This window comes from Brachyistius frenatus, unplaced genomic scaffold (assembly GCF_029030835.1).
Source record: "Brachyistius frenatus isolate BFR_SWC_R1_liver_20210118 unplaced genomic scaffold, ASM2903083v1 Contig_120, whole genome shotgun sequence".
In the NCBI taxonomy this organism is placed as follows: Eukaryota; Metazoa; Chordata; class Actinopteri; family Embiotocidae; genus Brachyistius; species Brachyistius frenatus.
In genome coordinates this window covers 1,243,613-1,260,614 of record NW_027210719.1, presented here as the reverse complement: position 1 = coordinate 1,260,614, position 17,002 = coordinate 1,243,613, and the positions used below count along the sequence as shown (strand labels likewise).

Genomic DNA, 17,002 nt, shown 5'->3' with positions numbered 1-17,002 from the left:
CTTTATGTAAACCCCCAAAATACCTCCCGTGTGTGTGTCTGGTGTCCCTGCAGGTCAACACCATATCCTGGAACGACACGGGTGAATATATCCTTTCGGGGTCGGACGACACCTTTTTGGTTATCACCAACCCATACAACAAAAAGGTAAGTTGTAATCAGCGAACTGGAAACAAGTAGTGTCACTTTAAGTATGTTTGACACAACGCGTGGAGAAACTCCAGAAGAAGGGAACACGACACCCGCCTCATTGTAGTTTATTTATTAACTTCCAGCTAATAACGAAGGTCATAAGGAGGTAATGTTTTTGTTGCAGGATAACAGAAAAACTAAAAGGCTTTTCAAGCAGAAATACTATCTGATAGTTGCTCTGAACTATTGAATTATTAACGCACCTTACATGTATTTTTTTTTCCATATGTGCAGAGTACACTAGAGCGCTTGGTCTCCCTTTTTCTGTAACATTTAGCTTTCTAAAAATTTTCAGGGTAGATTGAGAAACAAAAAAAAAGACGTGGCAAAATAGCGGGTAAAATAAGTATTGAACATGTCACCATTTTTCTCAGTAAATATATTTCTAAAGCTGCTATTGACCTGAAATTTTCACCAGATGTTGGTAACAACGCAAGTAATCCATACATACAAAGAAACCAAAACAAATACGTTCAGAAATCAAGTTATGTGTAATAATGTGAAATGACACAGGGAAAAAGTATTGAACACGCTTGCTGATATTTCTTTAATACTTTGTACAAAAGCCTTTGTTGGTAACGACAGCTTCAAGACGCCTCCTGTATGGAGAAACTAGTCGTATGCATTGCTCAGGTGTGATTTTGGCCGATTCTTCCACACAAACAGCCTTCAAATCTTGAAGGTTCCGTGGGCCTCGTCTATGAACTCTGATCTTTAGTTCTTTCCTTAGATTTTCAATTGGATTCAGGTGATTGGCCGGGCTGTTCTAGCAGCTTTATTTTCTTTCTCTGAAACCAGTTGAGGGTTTCCTTGGCTGTGTGTTCGGGATCATTGTCCTGCTGAAATGTCCACCCTCGTTTCATCTTCATCCTCCTGGTAGATGGCAGCAGATTTTTATCAAGAATGTCAAGGTACATTTTTCCATTCATCCTTCCTTCAGTTATGTGAAGTTTGCCAGTACCGTGTGCTGAAGAGCAGCTCGACACCATGATGTTCCCACCTCCAAACCTCACTGTTGGTCTGGTGTTTTTAGGGTGATGTGCAGTGACATTTGTCCTCCAAACATGGTGTGTATTATGGCATCCAAAGAGTTAAACTTTGCTCTCATCTGACCAGGCTATATTTCCAGTATTTCACAGGCTTGTCCAAATGTTGTGCAGCAAACTTTAAACAAGCTTCAACATGCTTTTTCTTCAGCAATGGAGTCTTGCGTGGTGAGCGTGCATACAGGCCGTGGCGGTTGAGTGCATTACTTATTGTTTTCATTGAAACAATTGTACCTGCTAATTCCAGGTCTTTCTGAAGCTCTCCACAAGTGGTCCTTGGCTCTTGGACAACTCTTCTGATAATTATTTTCACTCCTCTGTCAGAAATCTTGCGAGGAGCACCTGCGCGTGGCCAGTTTATGGTGAAATGATGTTCTTTCCACTTCCGGATTACGGCCCCAACAGTGCTCACGAGAACATTCAGAAGTTTAGAAATGCGTCTGTAACCAATGCCATCAGTATGTTTTGCAACAATAAGGTTGTGAAAGTCTTGAGAGAGCTCTTTGCTTTTACCCATCATGAGATGTTTCTTGAGACTCCTTTTTAAAGGCCATCAGTTGGGACTGAACCATCTGATATTAATTTGCACTGACAAGGGGCCGGATTGTTTTCTAATTACTGATAGACTTCAGCTGTTGATTTGGCTTTCCGTGCCTTTTTGCACCTCTCTTTCTTCATGTGTTCAATACTTTTTCCCTGTGTCATTTCACATTATTACACATAACTTAATTTCTGAACTTATTTGTTTTGGTTTCTTTATATGTCTGGTGTACTTGGGTTGTTACCAACATCTGGTGAAAATTTCAGGCCAATAGCAGCTTTGGAAATATATTTACTGAGAAAAATGGTGACGTGTTCAATACTCATTTTACCCGCTGTATATCCAATAAATTGAGGTGCGGGATAAAAATGTTTAATAAATACATGTTAAATATGTCTAAGTATTAGGCAAGATGTAGTTTAAAGTATGTCTTTAAGTATAGGTTTTTTTTATATATATAATTTTGGGAAATTCGGTTACTCTCTTATATCTGTATGTAAATAAACAGCTTCAGCCAGCAGCCTGTTGCTGTTAAGACAAATGCTGGAAACAAGGATAAACTGCTGGGCTGAATATGTAGAAAGATTACAAATTCCATCTATCAGCATCTCTGAATATCACAAATGAACTCGTTGTGTCTTGTTTGTTTAAAATGTACAAAAACTTTTTACTTTGGTTTGCTGATGGGAACTCTTTTTTTTTTTTTTTTTTTTTTTCCAGCAGCCATAATGTAATTTTGCGTCTCTTCTTCAGGTCAAGAAATCCATACGTTCGGGTCACCGGGCGAATATCTTCAGTGCAAAGTTCATGCCGCACACCAACGATCAGGAAATCATCTCCTGCTCCGGAGACGGCATCATCTACTACACCCACACAGAGAAGAGTCCCGAGTACAACCGGCAGTGTCAGTTCACCTGCCATTATGGAACCGCTTACGAGGTGCCGCTCAACATTTCGCAGGAGCTGTGGCCTTTAGAAAAAACAAACTGGTCTTTCTCTTAACTTGTCCGTCTGCTAACTTTTTGTGCTGTTTGGGCAGATTATGACCGTACCGAATGACCCCTACACGTTCCTGTCATGTGGGGAGGACGGCACCGTGCGATGGTTCGACCTTCGCACAAAGACGAGCTGCACTAAAGAAGACTGCAAAGATGTACGGTGACAGCTGTGATATTTGGTCTCCTTTCAGTCTGCGGTTCATCACGCATCGACAGAGCGTGGGTGGTCGCGGGATCACTAATATCTCCTTATGTTTTAACTGGAGGGACGGATCAAAGGATCGCCTTTTTTACATGTGGAGAAACTGGCAGGTTATTGATCTTCAACTGAAGTTCAGTTCGTGGCGGTCGATAGTTCGGGAACACTTTCTTCGTTTAAAAAAAAGTCTTCATTTAGAAACCAGAATTTACACTGTTCTGAACTTGTCATATTTTGCTTTTTGTTTGTCTATCTTTTTATTATAGTTTAGAGGAATCAGTCTTAATGTTGAATTAAGCTGTCCTCCGTCCTTTACTTCCACTGCTCTCTTCACAAACAGCTTACCGCCTTTGGAGTTATTCACAAAACAGCTTTCTTGGCTTCAGTCCAGCTCCTTCAGATGATGGATGTGTGTGTGTGAGAGAGAGAAACTCAGCCCTCCTAGATTGTGTTGCAGCTTCTCGTATTTCATGCTCCAGATCAGAACCTGTGATCCTAAAACTGAGAATTGCTTTAGTAGACAGTGTCGTCGGCTCTCTGGCCTCTATCTGCCATCATCTCTATATCTCCCCCTCAGCTGCCACTTTATTAGATACAGCAAGTTGAAACTGCTGCAGTGTGATACAACAGACCTGCAGGAAAAAAGGCTGCGATGTTCAGTGTTCGTTGAAACTGTTTAAGAGAGGTGGCGCTGCAGTAAAGATGTTTCTTTCGTCGACCCTCGGTGACATTCATGTGGTCAAAATGTGACAAAATATGAGAAACACCTCTCGGGATGATGTAATGTACCGCAACAACATCACAAACTGCAGCCTTCAACGTGACAGTAAAGCTGAATCAACAGCTCTCAAACAGTTTCAGCAAAAACTCGATAACGATGATAACATGACTGTAGGATTCTTTTTACAGGACTGTTACATTAGATGACCTTAGTTTTAGGTTTGTGTCCCTATTAAGCTACTGCTGGGTGTGTAGTAGGATTATCTGTGGCTTGTAAACCTGTAAACTCCTGCTGTCATGGATCAGAAATAGCTTCATATTGTGGCGTTTTCAACTTCACCTCCTCGTGTTTGCTTTGATTTCAGGACATCCTGATAAACTGTCGAAGAGCAGCGACCTCCATATCCATTTCTCCTCTGGTGCCGTACTATTTGGCCGTCGGCTGCTCCGACAGCTCGGTCCGGATCTACGACAGACGCATGCTGGGCACCAGAGCGACGGGTAAACTGCATTCACTCTGCTTTCTTTATGTTCCATCTTCATACTTGGTGGATTTACATTCACAGTTTACATTCAGCCTTTGGTGGAAAAATGCGGTGACTGATTACAGTTGAGACGTACCTTTAGTTTTACCTTCAGCATTATTAGCAGTTATTGATAGGTAGAGGAAGAGGACCTGCGAGGTTTCCTCTTTTAGCCCCATCCTGCTGTGCTGTGCCCGGTCTATTGAGATTATTAATATTTGGACTTTTTCCTGTGGCACTTAAATCCCTGTGACACCTGCAGTACATTGCAATGTTTTTATAAAGCGTCTTTCTTTCACAAATCCGATGAAACAGTTTTGTTTTTTTTACTCACAGAATGAAATACGTGATAGTCACAGTTGATAAATACATTGAAGAATCCTGTTCGCGCAGCTGAAGCTGCAACTGTCTCTCGCTCGCTAAATATTCATGTTGTTTGTCATTCTTAGGTAATTACATGGGCCGCGGGACGACGGGCATGTGTGTTCGGTTTGTTCCGGCTCACCTGTCCAACAAGTCGTGCAGAGTGACGTCTCTCTGCTACAGCGAGGACGGTCAGGAGGTGCTGGTCAGCTACTCCTCCGATTACATCTACCTGTTTGATCCCAAAGACGACCAGGCTCGAGAGCTCAAGGGCCCGTCGGAGGAGAGGAGGGAGGAGGTGAGTGTTACACATCACGACTCCTGATGGGAAATGTGTGTTTTAGCTTCCTCTTATGTCGTTGGTCGTTGGAGTCGGTCAGATTTTAACTGGTTGATGAGGTTGGTTCAGATCCCCACTTTGATTATACTGCCAAACCAACCCGACGCTGCACTCTGGGTAATGTAGGCCACAAGGAATAAGAATACGTGAAATAAAAGCAGAGAGCATTATTTGTTGTTAAATAACAAAAACAGTTCATTATCAAAAATCCAGCTGCTCCTCCCGGAGCATCACAGAAGATGAGCATGCGTGTGGCCGAGCAGAGGCTTCAGTGCGGCTGATATTTTTTGGGTTGAAAAGACAGTTTGCTGTAAACAGAGTGGACCTTGTTGTTGGTGTCTTGAGCGCTGCAGACGTCGGTGCTAAATCTGTGCCGGCCGATGCAGCGAAGGGAGCAAATGACCCCGAAAACCCAAAGACACAGAACGGAAGAGAGAGGAGGAAATGCAGGGGAGACGTCACGGATCGCTGACCGATCGGCATCGTTCCTACTTATATTTCGTCATGCCATTGGTTTGTTTGAGCAGTCTGGAAGCCCGACATATGAACAGTGAGGTCAACTGTGTTTACGGTCGTCGTTGGTCTTCATGTGTGTCTGAATGTGCTGGATCACGGTGCCAGCGGAGAGTTCAGCTGTGTCGAGATGCAACCCACCACGCGCATTCCTTTCCAAATACAGCGACCGACGCAGGCAGCGTTCCTCAATCCACCAAAATAGTTCAGGATGAGGTGTGGAACGGGGGGTGAGGGTAGGCGAGGTGGGGGGCAGCCAAGGAAAAGCTGGTTACCCCTCTCTTGTTTCCCTTTCCTCTACCTGTGACCTCATTTGTTGACGGCCTTTTTCTCACCGATTCTTTCGACTATCTGTCGGCCTCTGCTGTTTTTCACCACCTGTACAGACCTGATGACATTTCCTGAGTTAAGCGGTTGATAGTCCATCCACTAAGACCCCCATCACCCCCCCCTTTTTTTTCTTTTCTATTCCTGGCTCTCGGCCTGTTGCCCTGCAGACCGAGCCAGGGGACTGGAAAGTGAAGGCAACCTCGGTCGTGCAGCCAGAAGGGAGGGAGGCACTTCTTTTAAAGAGGACACTGACAGAGACAAGCAGTGTTTTGCTTTGGCAGCGGAGCTATTTTTGACCATGCTTTGACTGACAAACTGCTAATCTTTCTCTCTCTCTCTCTCTGTGTGTGTGTGTGTGTGTGTGTGTGTGTGTGTGTGTGTGTGTGTGTGTGTGTGTGTGTGTATTTCCGTGTTTCCACAGCTGAGGCAGCCTCCAGTGAAGCGCCTCCGTCTACGAGGTGACTGGTCCGACACTGGACCCCGAGCTCGTCCTGAGAGTGAGAGGGAGAGAGATGGTAAGATCGTCGTATGTCCTCCTGCTCCTTTAAAGAGGTCTCGTGTTACAGATCCGACCTCCTGAGGAAAATCTTGTAAGGCTCCCCAAATGTTTTAAACAATTCAAGCACATTATTTGCTTATTTTTTCCCCCTTTAGATTTTGTAATTTTCTAGCAAGACTCCAAACCCAGAGCATAAAATGGGCTTCACATTTAACGAGCTGCGTCTGACTGAGCAGCGCATCAACATAAGCACTTAAACCAAAACCAAACTCATTTTGGTTTGAGACCATTGTTTGATGGGAAAAATCTCCAGCTCTCGACCCCTGTAAGCTCACTTGACTTTGTTCACTCTTGTCTTTTTCCAGTTTAGGTTTTTTTGGGGGATTCAATTTGCAAAAACTAGCCTCACTCATCAAATCAAAATTTCCCTTTACTTTGTGAGGGTCGGAACTAATCTGTTAAATGGCCTTTAAACAGGATGTTTTGGGACCTTCTTGTTTATATGACAACTGCTCATCTCAGAGTGAGATGTTCTGCTGCGAAAGATCAAACTTCAACCTGAAGGGGGATCTGAAGATGCTTTCCTTCCTTGTTGTAGGGGAACAGAGTCCAAACGTGTCTCTGATGCAGAGGATGTCGGACATGTTATCCCGGTGGTTTGAGGAGGCCAGTGAGGCTCAGGGCAGCAGAGGAAGCCGACCTCAGACACGACCCAGAGGTTTTGCATCTGATTCTATTCAAACCACACTTATTAATGTGTTCATATTTGTAGCCACACTAAATGCTGATTGTGCTAAAATAAATGTCAGTAAAGAAGAGTGCGTGAGCAGTGGAGAGTCTTAGAGAATACGTGTCCCTAAAATCTTAATCATCTGTTTTTTGTTTTTTCAGTCACAGGAACAGCCGTCCGTCCAGAGGGGACGTCCAACACTCCAGCTGCCCCGACCGCAGACTCCAGTCAGGAGTCCAGCGTCCCCGCGAGGCCTGTGGGGACAGACTCCCCGGAGGCACCTGCCAATCCTGCGGCCGCTGCGGCCACCCGCATACCTAAATCCACTTCCTCTTCCTCCTCAGGATCATCATCAACAGTCACAGCACCTCCTCCTTCCAGCTCCTCCTCAGTGGCGAACTCGGCCCCCGCCTCCTCCCCCTCCCCCCTCACGTCTTCCCCCGACTCAGAGCAGAGGAGTCAGGCCGACGCGACCGGCACCCCCACGCCGACAGCCACGCCCTCCTCTGAGCCCGCCCTCTCAGGTAAGAGCCCAGAGATGCTTGGAAACGATTCACTGTTCAGAAATCCACATTTTATTGCTCCATCCAGCGAGTAGGTATCCTCGGGTTAACTCCTGTGTGTGCGTGTGTGTGCGTGCGCGCGTGTGTGTGTGTGTGTGTGGGTGTGTGTGTGTGTGTTCGTTGGAGCCACTCCACTCAAGCAGCAGCCTCACTTCACTCTCTTTTCCTTCAGCATCCTGTTGTCCCTCTACTCGTTTATTTTGCCTGACTCTCTGCTCCCGACCTTCTCCTCACATCGTCCTCCCTCAGTCTTCTAATCGTGCATTCACTCTCCCTCTCTTCCTCTGCCTCTTTGTCAGAGTACGGTCCTCATCGGCTGCCCATAAGTTTAGTGTGTAGGCGTTTGCAGAGGTTGCTCCGGCTGGCCGACCCCCCAGGACAGGGTCAGCGAGCGGCCCCTTCTTCTTCCTCTTCTTCCTCTGCAGCCCCTGAGAGACACTCACAAAGAGCTGCTGCTGCTGCCGCCGCTGAGACGCAACCCCGTACAGGTTACCCGCCCCTCCGAGCTCGCCCAACCCCGCAGCAACCCCCTCCATACGGGCTGTTCGCCTGGGCCCCCTCCCCTGCCATCTTACCCCGTCCCCTCTATGTAGCCGAGGCAGCCAATGTCTGTTTGTAGACAGTGAGGCTCCAGACAGCCCCGGTGTTGCCAGAACTGACCACTAACCCCACAGTGATCCTCTTTCCATTCCCCGATAATGCACCTCTCCACTGTTTGCTCAGCCCCCCCGCTCACTAATGCTCTCACTCCATCTCTCCACTTGTTGCTTGATTTTTCACCTGCAAACTCTCCCGTTGGAGTGGCACCAGCCGGTATGAAGCTCTGCTTTGGCGTCCTCATGGCTCATGTGGTTGATCACCCATGTTTGATGATGCACACTGACCAGTCGCCTCTACAAGTGGATTTAACGTGCATAAGTAGCTGCTTTTACGTTGGTTTGATCTCACTTCAGTTTTTAGAATAAAGCCCTTTTCAGACATGTCACATTACTTGTGCTGCTCCACACCGAAAGAGGAATTATTATAATCTTTTTAGAGACTGATCTGACATGAGAAACATTTCCTCAATGAGTTGAACATGTGTTCATTCACAGCAGTTCACAGTTTATATAACTGATTTTATTTTCTCTGCGCACAAGAGAAGAGTAAATAAGTGATAGACGTGTTAAAAAGTGCTCTTAAGAAGATAAAGGCATTTATTTAAAATCTTTAACTTTCTAACTTTCCCATGTCTTCACATTAATTTGATGCAAGTGACAGAAATCTTCTGTCAGGTTTAAATTTTTCATTAAAGTGATTCTGAAGGTACAAATATGAGAATGATATTTAAAATGATCATGTCTGAAAGGGGCTTCTGTCAGACAAGTTGTTGTGTGTTTGACACTAGAGATTCATCCATTGGGTAAAGGACAGTTGCTTGAATTTTTTGACCTCACTAAAAGATGGAGAGCAGGAAAGTGTGGCTTTTGTTTGGTAGTCACAAGATTGTTATTACTAATCTTTCATCATTTGAAATGACGTTGGAGAAATTCAGAGTGTAGCAAGCAGGCAAACACATTTCCTGTTGTATTTGTTTTACATTGCAACATCTAAGAGTAAGCACTTCTTGATGGTTGTGATTTTCAGGTTTTAGATGACACAGCAGGAATAAAACATGTCTAAGTACATCTGAAGTGAGCATGTGTGAACCTCATTTCCTTGTTTTCATTCAGACTTACTAATCTCTGATGCTCAAATGAAGCTTTTTTTTTTTTTTTTTTTTTCTTCCTTTGGCTGATTTTTGTTTTAAGCTCTTCCTGCTTGGCCTTGGATTTTTTTTTTGAAATTTTTCTTAACATGACTTTGAAGTTTTTAACCCTCGTGCGCCTTGACTGTGTGAGTCCTCAGGTTTGACCTCTGTCTTCGATGTTTAGTCGGTCTCATTTGTGTTCCAGATTCCCCCTCTTCTGTGGTAAACAAACAGCTGGGATCCATGACTCTTGACGAACAGCAGGGTGCGTCCTCCCCCCCCCCCACCCTGTCGACCCCTCGACCCCCACCCTGCCACTCGCTTTGTCATCCTCACCCTCCGTCTTAAACTCTCTCCCTCACACTGTCCCTCTCTAGTTTGTCCTCCACTGTCGTCATGCCTCTGCTGTCTCTGTGTCCCACACTTTTCTGTCCAGCAGATAGACCGAGCATCAGTCTATCTGATCCAAGTTACTGTCACCTGGTCTGAAGGATATAATGACAATAGTACTGTTGATTATTTAAAGATGTGAGTAATGCAGTCACACCGATATCTAAACTTAGTTCAGCTCAGTGACATGAACGTCCATCAAGAATATACAAACATATCATTATCTGAATATTACACCAAAAAGCTTATTTTTTTTATTTGACTCATCCAGTTTTTGAGTAAGGCTACAACTTATTTTAATTCATTGTTTTCTTGATTCATGTCACAGAAAATTAAAACAATAGAGCCGAACTAATACTCAGTTTTTGAGGCCGATATACGAGGAGGCTCTATTAAACTTGTTCGTTAAGAGTTGTGAGCACTATGCAGAATATTTTCCAGCTGAAACACTAACCTGTCAACGCTCTCTGGTGGACAGACGGTAACAGAGATGCCGTTTCTAAATGACCCCAAATGTATTTGACATTTGTGTTCAGCTGTTTCTTGTATTTTAAGAGATGGGGGAACTATCTTAATCTGAACCAGAATCTCAGCTGAGGTGTGTGATGATCCTTCAGGGGCTTTGACTTGTGTATCTTGTGTATTTCTGTCTCGCTGCTGTGGCTGCTGACAGTCGACACGTCTCCGTTACTGTGCGTCCTTCGTTCGCTCCGTTGACGTCTGCTGCATGTTCCCATTTCTGTTGAATGTTTGTTAATCAGAGGGAATGGATGCAACAGAAAATTGCATTTCTCCAGTGTGCTTCTAAACCGTTACATGCCGCAAACAATAGGAAGAATCAGTGATGTTGTGATGAAAGTTCAAACGCTAAGATGAACAGTCGGTATGTGTCAGCAGCACTAACGAACTCCTCTGGTTTGTATTTCCTGTGTGTCCTCCTCCTTCCCGCTCAGGAGCAGCAGAAGCTGCAGGTTCACCTCCTGATGTATCTGTTTCTGCACCAGCGAGCAGCAGCCCCCCCACCACCACCACCACCACCTCCATCTCCACCGCCACCAGTCGACCCAGTGCAGCAGAGCCCGTCCTCAGCCTGCACTACAGCTCAGAGGGAACCACCACCAGCACCATCAAGCTGGACTTCACTGATGAGTGGTGAGAGAAACGTCCAGTGGACCTCAGCGCTCTGAAATCTGTCTGAACTTAAAGGCTCTCGAATGGTCTGAACGTTTTAAGAGGAGTCCACTCATTTCAACTTCTATAAAACTCTTCCATCACAACGGCATGTGATGAAGGACAAGTTCGTGACTACTTATCTCAACAAATGAAATACAACCAAACAAAAACAAAGCATGCGGCAACAAATAGGAGGTTGGCAATAATTAGCAGCTATTACAGGCGGCAGGATTGAGAACTCGTTTGACACCAGCAAAATGCTATGAGTAATAAAAATGTTTTTAGAATTTAGAATGAAAACATAGCTTACACTGTTAAATATGTGAATCTGCTGATCTGATTCTCGCCTAAAGAATTGTATACGAGATCAACAGTGTGAACATTTCTACACTGATTGATTCAAAGATTTGAGCTGATTCCTCATCAAGGAGCAAGTAAAAACGAATGTAAGCTTTCATCAGCTCGGTAACCGTTTTCATTCCTCCTCCAGGAGCAGCAGCACATCCAGCTCGATGGGCAGCGGAGGCCCCAAAACAACGGAGGCTGTGGCGGTACAGAGCAGAGAGAGTCTGTTGAGCTCGGCATCGGAGCACGGTGAGTCATCGAGAAAATAATTTCTCTAGGATGGTACAGTAAACGGACACTGACCATAAATGGTGCCCTGAATTTGAAAATGCTTTGCAGCAGCCTCCCATCCTGCATGTGTTGATGCGTGTTTCCCGCTCAGCTCCTTCTGCGTCGTCGGTGCAGCAGAGTTTGCCGGCCGCCTCCACGGAGCCGCCGTGTTACGCCTCCTGCTCCGGTGACACCGGCAGCTCGGCAGCTCGGGGCCCGGCGGAGGGCTCCTCCGAGGGGGGCGGCGTGGCGTCCGCGCCGCAGGAGACGGGTCAGGCGGAGGGGACGGAGGACACGTCGGGAGGCTGCAGGAGAGCGGAGCCCACGGCGGAGGGGGGGCAGGAGGGAGAGGAGGGCCAGAGTCAGCCCCCACGGGGCAACCAGGACTCTGATGACAGCGACGACGATCCCATTCTCATCCCCTCAACGAGGTTCAGAGGACAGGGACAGAGGTACGTTTCTGTTGACACGCTATAAGTGAGAGAACCCCTCGAGGGTGTGAACGCCGGTTGTTCTCTCTTTAGATTCAGCTGTTGTTCACCGGGTGTTCTGATCTGAGAACTTGTGATGCTTTGCTATTGACTGTTTTACTACAAATATAGATTTAATTCCAGAGGATCTGCAGTAGGAGATAGGATGATCAGGTAACGTGTCTGCAACTAAAAGCATCTCGACTGTCAGCCGTGTGACATGCTGCAGAGCATTTAAACTCAAATGCACAACATGATATGCAGTGCTCGGATAACGTTTTGTCTTGGTTTGGTCATTTCACTCACAACCGACTAATGACACTCACTGCTAACTGCAGAGTGGCGTGCACGCGAGTACTGACTCCACGAATGGTGTGACTAGAAGCATCACAGATGCATTTTTACACACATTGTCTTGTACAGAAACGGAGAATGAATGAACGTGTGCATGACATCCCGAGGGAAAGCCAAACAAATACAAATCAAAAGGTGTGATCGCCTCAGTAGATCAGAAACGGCTTCATATACTGGTACTCCAGTGTATGTTGGATTGAATAAAGTCACATGACCAGTTGAGTCAGATATGATGGAGATATGAAGCAGGTGTGTACCCTCCAAAGTGCCTGCTTTCTAGCTTGACGTTTGTTTACATGAGCTTGTTAATGGTTGAACGTATTCATTCAGTATATTTAGAGCATGGGGTTTATAAGCAGCAGTGACAGCACTGATTTGTGTGTGTTTTTGGGTGCTGTACATACACTTGTATTGTTTTTTTCTTTTCTTTTTCCTTCGTCAGACGCTCAGCGGCAGCTCGTATCCAGGAGCTCTTTCGCAGGAGGAAAGAACGAAGGGAGATGGAGGAGAGCGAAACGCAAAATATCAGGAGACCTTCAGTCAAAATGGTGTACAAGGGCCACCGCAACTCCAGGACAATGGTACACCTCAGGATATTTATTTCACACTAGTTCCGAGTGAAAAACGTTAAGAAGGAGGAACCGGAAGTGGGGGAAACAACCTGAGTCAGTAAATTATGTAGAAAAAGACCCTGTTAAGCGCAAAAGTCAACATGTTGGTTTGTTTCATTTGTCTTGGGGAAGAATAATTGGGTGCAGCGACTTCTTTGAGTTTTGTCATCACTGTAAGGTTGCCAGGTTTGGTACTAATTATGTGTACATAGAAATATATTATCTGTTGTCTCAACCACTGAATCTGGCGACATGCACTGCAGTCAGAAATGCTGCAGAGAAGTTCAGGGCAGATAAACCATTGATTGACAAGATAGAAACTCTTAAATTGTACACCTTGCCGGCAGGTAGGCTAGCAGTTTCCCCCTGTTTACATGCTTTATGCTAAGCTAAGCTAATAGTCTACCGAGTCCTGCTCCAAACTGACATCAAAGTGGTCCAACTGCTATCAGACTCTCAGAGAGAAACGTAAATAAGAGTAATTCCCAAACTGTTGAACTATTTCTTTAATTGTTGTGATTATTTAAGATGATTTTACTTTCTTTTTTTTTTTTTTTTGTCCAGATAAAGGAGTCGTGTTTCTGGGGCAGCAACTTTGTGATGAGTGGCTCCGACTGTGGACACATCTTCATCTGGGACAGACACACTGCGGAGCACCTCATGCTCCTCGAAGCCGACAACCACGTGGTCAACTGCCTGCAGCCGCACCCCTACGACCCCAGTGAGTCCCGTTACAGCTTCAGTCCGAGTCTGAGATTATCCCACCAAGTCCTCCGGTCTGAGAGGACGTGACCGTGTTTTCTCGTGTTTTCTCGTGTTAACTCTGCGCTCATTTGTCTGGTCTGTTTCAGTTCTGGCTTCTTCAGGGATAGACTATGATATCAAGATTTGGTCGCCACTGGAAGAATCACCGTCTTTCAACAGAGTCCTCGCTAATGAGGTAAAGTGAAATCGGCGTGTTTGAGTCATCGGTTTATTGTCCGTCAGGCATCAAGACACACGACCGCAGCAACGACCGAAATGGTGACGTGACTAATCCACATTTACCGTTCCCCTAAATTTCCCCAATTTTTCTTTGTTTCTCCCCCCAAAATTTGAAGTCAACATATTACTCTCATACAATCCAAACCTCAAGCTGGCAATATGAAGTCGATGCTTCTGGGCAAGAAATAGTCCGGAACATAAAGCAACGTCACGCCTTTACGCAGATTTAAACAACTAAACTTTCACCGTTGCGTCTGTCCCCGCAGCCTCATCGCCACCACATTACATTGGACTGAGTGTATCTTGCGTTGACTACTGTGACACACTAAAGCCTCTACAAATGGCCCAAAATGTGGCAGCCATAGAGCTCCACATTTTGACTTGTCCACGGTGAGGAAAGAAAAGGTGGAATTAACGATGGTTCAATTCCATGAAGCGTTCCAGTAAGCAATGACAGTGAACAAAAGCAGGTCCTGCCTTAAGTTGAATGCAGCCGTTATTAATACGCCTGTGATTTGTCTGCTTTGACAAGTCACACTGGTCTGTTAGTCTCCACCTGTTGCTGCTTGCATTAGGTTTGAGTCACAGACTCTCGCCTACAGATTGCCAACAGGAGCAGCAGCCACCTACCTGAACTCCCTCATCCAGACATATGAGCCTTCTCCCTGATACGATACAATGAAACGTGACGAGTCCTGCAGTCACGGCGAGTTCGCAAATCACAGTCGCAGCTCTTCTCCGCAAATCCAAATACTCCCTTTCTCTATCGTTAGCCCGTTCTCAAAAAAATGTTGCTTTAGACAAGAGCGTCTGCCAAACAATGAAATAAACAAGATGAATAAACGAGAAACAACATGTTAATCAGCTTTAAGGGTGCTACGATCAGCAGCTTCTGTTCTAACCCGTCACCGTCCTTAGCTTCAAATTTAATGTACAGACATGAGAATAATATTGGTCTTCTCATGTCATCTTCTCTTGCCAAGAAAGCACAAAAGTGTTTGTCCCAACCTGTCGAATGAAGGGTATGGGTCAGGTATTAGTGCTTCGCAAAAACCTTCATTTTGCCCCCACAAAATGGCCCAGAAACCCGTGATTCAATGAAACTGATTTTATTTGATTTCACGAGCTCTCTGGCTGATCAGTTTCTCTGCCTTCCCTCACTTTTCTATTATTCATGTAGATCCTCTTCACACTTTTATATTCCCTTTGCCTCCACGTTTCTCCTTCTTTTCCAACAAGGTAATAACTCGGAATGAGCTGATGTTAGAGGAAACAAGAAACACAATCACTGTCCCGGCCTCTTTCATGCTCCGAATGTTGGCCTCCCTTAATCACATCAGATCAGGTAAACGCGTACATAAACTCTCTGTTTTTAACAGTACATAACACAAAGTGTTACTTGTCCCTCCCTCTCTTTAATATCTACCTTTTCCTTGTCGTAGATCGACTAGAAGGCGATCGCTCTGAAGGTTCAGGCCAGGAAAATGAGGACGAGCAGTAGCCAGGCTGGCATTTTATTTTCAAGAAAACACTTTTTCTTCTTGCTGTATAGCACTTGAAAAATACCTGAGATTTGTACAAGTATAGTATAGAATACTTCCTTTTGAAAATTAGTGTAATTTCTAGCCCCCTGTGTTTTTTTAAGATGACTTTCTTACTGATGTTTCTGTATGAGGATAAATATGTCTGTGTGAATGCAAAAGGCAAGGACGTCAGTATATATATATATATATATATATATAATGTATATATAAATATTTATATATAAAGATATATAAATATATATATTTATATATAAATATTTATATATATAAATATATATATTATAAATATATATATATATATATATTATAAATATATATATTAAGTGTGAGAATATTGGCGGCTGGTCTGAAAGAATGTTAAGTGCAATATTATTTTGTTAGGAGAAGGTGAGCTTTGATCAGTGTTAACGTTTTTGAATTTGTAGCACAACGCTAAGTGTTGATGTGCTGCTCCGGCAGTTACGCATGTGAATACAGACTTTAAGTAAAACACGGATGCTTTAATTTTGTTTTTGAAGAAGAAAAGAAACAAAGCTGTGGTTCCTCTCCCCAAAAAGTATGTTTTACAAAATTTGGAAGAAAATAAAAGCCAAATGGCATCTGAAAGATGCCTGCACTTTGGTCAGAAGGACGGATTGTGAAATCACATCAGAGTTGACTAAAAACAGTCGAGACTCTCCGCAGTGACGGACAGCAGCTGCTCAGAGATACTTATGGCCGACATGACTTGTCTCTCTGTCATCTTCTTAGCTTCAGTTTGAGGTCTAGCATGGGTTAAACCTGGGTTGTCTGGAACAGATTATATATTATAAACTTCGTAAAAATCACTTCAACTCCAGTGGAGGTTATTGAATCAGAGGTTTAAAGGATAATTAATTAATTAATTAAATGAATAAAACGGGGCTTATCAAGCTCCCTGCAGTTTACCAAAAACATGGCAGCTCCAGGCAGTTAATATCAATCAAAAACTAATATTTAAAATAATAAAGTAAACACAGCAAAGTAGCTGGGAGCTCGAGCTTTGGGCCCCAACATGCACCAATTTCCCTAAAACTGTCCAACAGACAGAGACACATTAGTTGCAATAATATGCCTGTTTAAAATAATGAATAATCCTTTAACCTACTGCAGACATGGTCTCTCTGAAGTTAAAGGTCATAGAGTTCAGCGTTAGGGCTGACTTCTGAAGATAATGTCATTTTATTTAATAGAAAATAAAATAAAAATCCAGTTTTTGAGAGCAGAACTGTGATCAGGTAAAAAAAAAAGAAAGTGTTCTTTAATGGCTGATTACCCATGAAGCTAAGGAATGATTCCATCAAAAACACCTTTTCAGTGTCCATAAAGGCTCCCGACTATAGTTTTAAGACGGGTCATAAATAACATGAGCCTTTTAAATCTTTTACTGCATTACAGGTGTTGAACTAATGTAATAACTGATTTCATTTATTTTTTGTGCCAAATAATGTCTAGCTTTTATATTCCAGTCACACATCTGCACACAAAAAAAACGCACTATTGCTGCCAAACGTCCGACACTTATTCAATCTGAACAAAACAATTAGACAATATAAG

At 44.1% G+C, this 17,002-nt stretch overlaps 1 protein-coding gene across 6 annotated transcripts; it reads left to right on the top strand.

The window, feature by feature from the left end:
- Positions 1-59: 59 nt before the first annotated feature.
- On the top strand, positions 60-16,048 carry dcaf6 (ddb1 and cul4 associated factor 6). 6 transcript variants are annotated; one of them, XM_069713586.1, is made up of 19 exons: positions 60-146; positions 2,532-2,717; positions 2,818-2,931; positions 4,061-4,196; positions 4,669-4,880; positions 6,187-6,280; positions 6,863-6,982; positions 7,156-7,518; positions 7,857-8,039; positions 9,492-9,551; positions 10,630-10,828; positions 11,340-11,443; positions 11,577-11,916; positions 12,067-12,108; positions 12,731-12,869; positions 13,464-13,620; positions 13,751-13,839; positions 15,123-15,228; positions 15,326-16,048. In XM_069713586.1, exons 2-19 carry the CDS (start codon positions 2,586-2,588, stop codon positions 15,382-15,384), a joined length of 2,649 nt encoding a protein of 882 aa, XP_069569687.1. In that variant the 5' UTR covers positions 60-146; positions 2,532-2,585; the 3' UTR covers positions 15,385-16,048. The 6 variants fall into 6 exon arrangements, with proteins under 6 accessions (XP_069569687.1, XP_069569688.1, XP_069569686.1 ...); XM_069713587.1 differs by having other exon boundaries at positions 7,857-8,045; positions 12,079-12,108; XM_069713585.1 differs by having other exon boundaries at positions 7,857-8,045.
- The last annotated feature ends 954 nt before the right edge of the window (positions 16,049-17,002 follow it).

What these genes read in the sequence shown, in the direction of transcription:
- dcaf6 (XM_069713585.1), top strand. Translation starts at nt 2,586, where the DNA reads ATGCCGCACACCAACGATCAGGAAATCATCTCCTGCTCCGGAGACGGC. An exon ending in GAGCTCGGCATCGGAGCACG is followed by an intron (nt 11,444 to 11,576) that starts GTGAGTCATCGA and finishes TTTCCCGCTCAG; the next exon opens with CTCCTTCTGCGTCGTCGGTG. An exon ending in ACCGCAACTCCAGGACAATG is followed by an intron (nt 12,870 to 13,463) that starts GTACACCTCAGG and finishes TTTTTTGTCCAG; the next exon opens with ATAAAGGAGTCGTGTTTCTG.